The sequence below is a fragment of the Brassica rapa genome, chromosome A09, assembly GCF_000309985.2.
Source record: "Brassica rapa cultivar Chiifu-401-42 chromosome A09, CAAS_Brap_v3.01, whole genome shotgun sequence".
In the NCBI taxonomy this organism is placed as follows: Eukaryota; Viridiplantae; Streptophyta; class Magnoliopsida; order Brassicales; family Brassicaceae; genus Brassica; species Brassica rapa.
In genome coordinates, this window is record NC_024803.2 from 40230106 (window position 1) to 40237659 (window position 7554).

The 7554-nt window shown below is 35.8% G+C and overlaps 2 protein-coding genes across 4 annotated transcripts; one reads left to right on the forward strand and one right to left on the reverse strand.

Moving 5' to 3' along the window:
• Positions 1 to 1835: 1835 nt before the first annotated feature.
• LOC103842575 (diacylglycerol kinase 5) lies at positions 1836 to 5567 on the forward strand. Of its 2 annotated transcripts, none has more exons than XM_033280607.1 (14): positions 1836 to 2058; positions 2226 to 2520; positions 2593 to 2709; positions 2799 to 2927; positions 3013 to 3098; positions 3198 to 3321; positions 3396 to 3444; positions 3588 to 3670; positions 3833 to 3900; positions 4156 to 4230; positions 4420 to 4507; positions 4590 to 4706; positions 4788 to 5087; positions 5305 to 5567. In XM_033280607.1, exons 2-14 carry the CDS (start codon positions 2329 to 2331, stop codon positions 5350 to 5352), a joined length of 1476 nt encoding a protein of 491 aa, XP_033136498.1. In that variant the 5' UTR covers positions 1836 to 2058; positions 2226 to 2328; the 3' UTR covers positions 5353 to 5567. The 2 variants fall into 2 exon arrangements, with proteins under 2 accessions (XP_033136498.1, XP_033136499.1); XM_033280608.1 differs by having other exon boundaries at positions 1862 to 2018.
• On the reverse strand, positions 5454 to 6919 carry LOC103842574 (protein THYLAKOID FORMATION 1, chloroplastic). Of its 2 annotated transcripts, none has more exons than XM_009119212.3 (5): positions 6607 to 6919; positions 6268 to 6535; positions 5984 to 6200; positions 5779 to 5894; positions 5454 to 5688 (listed from the first exon to the last, which is right to left on the reverse strand). In XM_009119212.3, the coding sequence occupies exons 1-5, from the start codon at positions 6794 to 6796 to the stop codon at positions 5589 to 5591; spliced, it is 891 nt and encodes a 296-aa protein (XP_009117460.1). In that variant the 5' UTR covers positions 6797 to 6919; the 3' UTR covers positions 5454 to 5588.
• Between the last annotated feature and the right edge of the window lie 635 nt (positions 6920 to 7554).

Here is a 7554-nt window from a genome sequence, read left to right on the forward strand (position 1 = left end):
ATGATAAATGTAACAAATTTAAATATATTATCAGCGCGTAGCGCGGAGAAAGGATCTAGTAATATATAAAAGAAGGAAACCCAAGAGAAAAAAATAAAAGAAAAATTGAAGAATACAATAACTAAACCTGGATATAATTAAAACATATTTCCTCAGTTTCAGTTTAATTATCGTTTCAGAATTGTGCATACAGATTAAGAAAATATTTAATTTTGTATATTTTTAAAATAAATACATCATTACATATATACCTAACAACATTTCAACTAATAGGAAAACAGAAATATAAAAATCATATATCATATCAATTGAATAATTTTTTAATAAAACTTAAAAAATATACTTATTTTAAAATAAATTTTTATTCTATAATGATAATTGAAATGAAACAGAGAGAATAAAATATAAATGGCAAAATATACACCATATAAAGAGTAAACCTTTAAAATTGAAAGCCAAAAATAAAGGTAGGCGTATACTTACACCTAATTATAAACACAATAGAAAAATATACAACATAAATGCAAATTTAATAATAAAAATTTATATTTATTTGGAATTAAAAAAAATTAAAACGAAAAAATGAAAATCATATCTGTAACTGCATTAATCCCAACATATATTAAAATTAAAATGTGTATTAGTTAACCATATGTGACATATTTTAAAACTATTAAAAAATGAAGAAGAATTAATATTCATGTAACACCAGTAACAAGAGTTTAATTCAACAATTTCATAAACATTACTCAAAATTTTAAATGAGAATTGACAAAATACAACAAAATATAATGGCATACCATCTATAAGTCAATGGAAACTAATAAGTAACAACTGAAAAGAAAAAATAATAATATCGAAGTAATTCCTCTATTTAATGTGTTAGTCATGCTATCCATTAATTGGTTTCACGAATAGAAAATCTATTGGATAATATTCATTATATGTAATACAATATAAATTAAAAAAATATTTCAAATTCACTAAAAAAAACAAAGCACAAATTAATGAAAATTATATTGCTCACAAAAATTAATAAAATATACAAATTTAAACAAAACAACTTATATAATAATAAATATAAAAAACTAACAAATTTAAAATGTATAAACCGCGCGTAGCGCGGTGAGTAGTTCTAGTAATAATAAGTATAAACTTTTAAAAGTACTGAATAATTTTTAGTTAAATTATATCATTTTAAAAGTTACCACTATTTTCCGGTTTGAATTTTAACATTTGAGATTTGACATTTTAAAACCGAGAGCTAATTTATTTTGATGTCTCCTAATAACTTTCTTATCATGTGCGTTGACAACATGTACTTTTAAAGAGTAGAATTAATTGTTGGGTTTTTAGTTGGTCAAAATGTACATGTACTTTGACATATACATTATTAAAAAAAATATTAGAAATGAAGTTTTAAATTTTAAGAAGAATTTTAATCACTATTTCAAATATATTTTTTTAATTTAAATATTTAAACATTAGATAAAGATGATTAATGATAAATGTCATTTTTTTTAATTTTATTATTTATGTATAAGTCTAGAAATTGATTAACTTGGGTTTGTGGGAAACTGAAGCTATGATTGTGGAACCAGACGACAGTAGACTGTGAAGTTTTTGTATAAGATATAGGTCAAATTTTGTGTCCAAATATAACCGTAATAATTAGACCGGGGAAGGTGGAAATAAGAAATTAATTAATGTCTTGCATGATTATTAATTTGGGTTTCTGGGTAATTGATTATGCTTTTAGGGGAAATTGATTATCGTGTGTAAAATACTCTCTGGCTATAAGTTATGGGTCAAATTTTGTGTCCAAATATAACCGTAATAATTAGACCGAGAAGGTAGGAATAAGAAGAAGAGACGTGCTCGAAACCGGTTTACCAAACCCAACAAACAACCCACAGTGGGAAGTTGAAACAAAAAAACGGAAGGACGAGTAACGCGGGCGCATGACTCTGAGTCCGCGTCAGAATCCGGAGGCGCCGTCGCTACCAAGAATCTCACACGTGGGGACCCTGTTCCTTTCTCTAACCCCCCAACCCCCAAGTATTCCATGAATCTTCTTTACGGTTTCACCTTTTATACTGTATTTAATATTCAAGACAAGAATATCATTTCATTTCATCATTATCTTTTCGGATCCCGATACCTTCCACCATTTTCTCATGCTCCAATCGAAAACTGTACCTGTGTTTTCCTGTTGTTGATCACAGATCCCATCTGATTCTACTTTCCCCTTTAAAAAAAAAAAGAGAAAAAAAGAAACATCAGTTTGTTCTGAATCTGAATCACTGATTCATCCCACGACGAGACGGCATGGATAGCTTATCAGATTTTCTCAAGGAATTCTACATCCCTACTTACGTCCTCTCGCCGGAATCGGATACTCCGGCACCAACCATCGCTCCACCCGAGAGTCCCGTCCTCGTCTTCATCAACTCCAAAAGCGGTGGTCAGCTGGGTGGGGAGCTCCTCCTTACCTACCGCTCTCTTCTCAACGATAACCAGGTAATCTCATCGCTCCATCTTGTTTTTTTTTTTTAATTTAATATTAAACCACTATCTCTCTCTGGTGCTCAGGTGTTTGATCTTGGGGTGGAGACTCCGGATAAGGTGCTTCGCAGAATATATCTCAACCTCGAGAGGCTAAAGGATGACGATCTCGCTTGTCACATCCGGGACAAGTTAAAAATAATCGTGAGGAAGAGGGAGTTTGTATTAAATTAAATTACAACGCTCTCTTTCACCACCATTTTGTGATTTACAATCTTTATTATTATATATAGGTTGCAGGAGGTGATGGAACTGCTGGGTGGCTCCTTGGAGTTGTTTGTGACCTTAAACTATCACATCCTCCTCCTATCGCCACCGTACCTTTGGGTACAGGAAACAACCTTCCCTTTGCATTTGGATGGGTGGGTTTCACACTTTACACTACACTCCCTCCTCAGATTTGTTTCTTTACTATATATCAAGAAGCATTTTCAATCTCCTCTTCAGGGAAAGAAAAATCCGGGAACTGATAGGGCTTCGGTGGAGTTGTTTTTGGATAAAGTGCTCAAGGCCAAAGAGATGAAGATTGACAAGTATGTATATACATATCTCTCTCTTTTTTTAACAATAGAGTTTATGATTTTCTGGAATTTAACTGGGGTGAATATATACATTTTGTTTTACTTTTTAAGTTGGCACATACTTATGAGGATGAAGGCTCCTAAAGAAGGCCCTTGTGATCCTCTTGCACCTCTTGAGTTACCACATTCTCTACATGCGTTTCACCGTGTCTCTCCAACAGATGAACTTAACAGGGTAAATAACTCTTTCTGCGAGAATAGTTATGACTCATTTTCTCTTATTATATGGATGTCGTTTACTCTTTCCAGGAAGGTTACCACACATTTCGCGGGGGATTCTGGAATTACTTCAGCCTGGGTGAGAATTTTTTTTATTTTATTTTTGCCTACAAAATGCTAATATGCTTCTTCTATTTGCCTCTGGATTTTTCTTGAGTCTGTAATAAGCATAATAGCACTGCGGTTAGGTTTCCCCTTGTAAGTTTGGTTGTCCATGTGCAGGAATGGATGCTCAAATTTCTTATGCGTTTCACTCTGAGAGGAAGCTACACCCTGAAAAGTTTAAGAATCAGCTGGTTAATCAGGTACCTTGTTCTTAGAAGTTTCCTTTTTCATTTCGTAGAAGTTTACCCTGATGTGAATTCTGATTTTGTTAGTGTGATTACGCTTCCCTTTTTTTTAAACTAACAATTAGTACATACTTTGCATTGGCTTCACATTTCGATCTTTTTTTTTCAATTTGGTAGAGTACGTATGTAAAGCTTGGTTGCACGCAAGGATGGTTTTGCGCCTCTCTTTTCCACCCCGCTTCACGGTAAGCAGCTGTGAATATATATATCTACACTTTGTTCACTATTTTCCTCCCCCTAAGTTTCAGCTCCCCAATTTCTCATTTGAATAGTCTTCCAACATCTATATACAAACATGCATCGATGAGCACCTTATGATTGGAGTCTTATACTCTAATTTTAAATGAATGTAATCTTATGGTGGTTACATATCTCTGTATTATATGCTTTTGCCCTCTTGCACGATATATTAGACAGCTCTATCATGTCTTCCTCTGCAGGAACATAGCTCAGCTTGCAAAGGTTAAGATTGCAAATAAAAATGGCCAATGGCATGACCTTCACATACCCCATAGGTAATTTTTATTAATTCAATCTAAATGGTTCTGAGGGCTAAGTGTCAGTCACGAATTTCATACCATGTTGGATAGTCTTGGGACTTTACTGTGTTTGATCTTTATTTACATCTCAAATGTGACAAATCAGTGCCCTACCACGAATAAAAAAAAAACTCCAATTCCTGACTTTTATTTCTGCTCTCACAGCATCAGGTCCATTGTATGCCTGAATCTGCCCAGCTTTTCTGGAGGACTAAATCCTTGGGGTACACCAAATCCCAGGAAACAACGCGATGTAATTCTCTTGACATTTTGTATATATAAATATTGACATGGTGAAATAATGTGCAGATTTCTTTTTTCTTGTGACACAACAGAGAGACTTGACTCCACCATTCGTTGATGATGGCTTCATTGAGGTTGTTGGGTTCAGAAATGCTTGGCACGGTCTAGTCCTACTCGCTCCAAATGGGCACGGCACACGACTTGCCCAGGTAAGTGGCACAGAGACATATATCGTTATGATGATTGAGTGAGTACAAATTATAACGAGTTGGTTTCTCTTTGGTGACTAGGCAAACCGGGTTCGGTTCGAATTTCGCAAAGGTGCAGCGGACCATACATTCATGAGGATGGATGGGGAGCCGTGGAAACAGCCACTGCCAATGGATGATGAAACTGTGATGGTAGAGATTTCACACCTTGGCCAAGTGAACATGCTTGCAACTCATGACTGCCGGTCCAGAAGCATGTACGACCCTTCGACACCCCGCCATCAGGAAGAGTATGATGATAATGAAGACGACTCAGTGGCTGAAGAAGGCGAGGAATATAGAAAGTTTGGTGCTGCTGATACCTTCAAGATTCCTGATGAGGTTGATATCTCTCACCTTAGTTAAAAGAATATTGATTCTATCCATGCATTCTTCCTCCTATATTCTTCTTTCATCTTTTTCATTTCATTTTCGCATAATGGTCGAGACAATTATATGTAATGTATCTGGATGCTAAAACTTCAAGTCTCTGCAATTCCTTAGCATTGAATCTGATATATGGAGATTTAGTTTTGAGTATTTTTTTTTATTTTAATAGGGACAACTCATAAATAAATCAAAAGGCAGGGCTTCAAGGAGGAATTGACGTACTAATCGTTGGTCACCTTCCCACTGAAGGCAGCAACTAGAGACACGACACAACCCTATCAATGAATGTATCTAAACTACATGCATCAACAATTATGTAAAAAAAAAACTCATAAAATCAAAAGAGAGAGATATATGTTCTTAGGAATGAGCACATGTATAAAGTCAAGTAGATGATGTTGTTACTAAGAACAATAAACAAAAAATTACAAATTGATTTGTTTAGGATTTCCATTAAACCAAGAAAGATAGGCTATTATTATCTCCCAGAGACTTGGAGATTGATTCGTTAGCTTTCTGTGATTCGGCTCTTTCCCCTCTCTTCTTCTTCTCCCTAAAATAACCACACCACAAGCAACGTTAAGGTTCCACGAGACTATAGATTTAAGTAACAAACAGAGGTAGGTTTTAGCAGCATCAATACCTCTCGACATACTCCTTGAGTAGTTCCTTGGCTTGGACAAGCTTTGACAGGAGGTTGCGATACACATCCAGGTCCCGATCCACGCTTTTCTTGTTGATATTTAGGGACGCACAAAGCTGTTGTTCCATGATGAGACAAAGAGATCCAAAATTAGAGAATGCATACATACAAACATGAATAGGATACACAAGATGAGTAGTATGACCTTGTCAAGGACGGTAGGATCAGTAGCACCAGCAAGCTCAAGCAAGCGAAAGAGGCCAACAGCGAAGAACCTGCTGTAACTGAACCCCTCCTTACTGCCAGCTCTTTCCGAAATGTCCTTAAGAATCGCTTCAACTTCTCCTTCCTTAGAGGAGAAGTCAACTAGTGAAGCAGACGTCTGGCTTCTCGCCCATTCCTCCATCTTCTGCGCATCAATTCTATGGAAACAAAAAAAAGGTTCAACTCTATCTTTCAACTAACTATTAAGAGAGAGGGGGAGCTAACCGGTATTGCTTAGGATCCTCATTCAAAGCTTCAACGTAAGCTTGGAAAATGGAATCACGATCCTGATCGCTCGGATATCCATCCATGAGCTGATCATAGACGGTTACAAAGCCGAGTGCGAAAACGGGGTCGTATCGGTAAGTCCTTTTGTACCTCATCAAATGCTGCTGTACGATGAGCTCCTGTAACACGGTGTTGTAGATGCTTGGGATGGGCCGCTTGTAAGCTTTGAGGAAATTCGACTTCGTCTCCGATACAGGTGGCACATCTGAGATACAAACAAAGTATTGCTAAATGCGGCTAACGAAATGAAAAAAGAAAGCTAGAGATTTTACTAACCGGTGACACTAGACATGCAGTGGATAACGAATTTGGAAGAGGAAGTGGAAGGTCTAGAAGAAGTCAGAGAGCGGCGAGAAATCCTCCGGGAGATGGCGGAGACGGAGGCGAGAGGACGAGAAGGCGTGGGATTGGAAAGCTTTCCAGATTGGCCAAGCGCCGGGAAGGAAAGAGAAGCGATTGCAGCCATTGGAAGAAAGGAAGAGAGAGATAGAGAGAGGGAGAGTTGTGTTACTGGGATTTGAGCAGAGGAGAGGATGGCTTGGCCATGGTAAGAGAGGATCGGTGGATCTTCTGACTTGTGAAGGGACTTATCCAACTCTCCGAGTTGTCACAAGTTTAACACGTGTCTCTTCTGTGTTCTATCATCTCTACTCCGTGTTAGGAAGGGCTAGGCCCTGAATAAGGCCCAAGTCTTTGCTAAGAACATATCCAACTAATAAATCACATAAGGATAACGCGAGACTAAAATTCCAAGAATGATATAACACTGTCTCACCAATGCCCGGAATACTTTTATCCCGAACCGAAAAAATTAAATCAAACCGAACCAAAAAATTGGGTTTTGGTTTAGTCATATCACTTGCTTGAGTGGATTTTATATCTAGAATCAAAAAATCTAAACCGAACCAGAACCAAACCGAAACTAAATTGGTATACGAACTTTTATAAATATAATTTATATACTTATAAATGTTAATTATATTTAGTTTTAGGAAACTTTTCATACACTACTCCAAATAAATTTTGATAAACTCTTTAACTGAGTAACGAAAAAAATTAGGTATTAAAGAAAAAAAGAGTTTATCGATATTTAGTTGATGTATTTTTATGAAATTTCACTTTAGTTTTAAAATAATCAAATAGTTTAAAATATTATTTATAAATCAAAATATCCAAAAAAATGATCGACCAAATTACATTTTATCCGAAATATTTAAAACTATC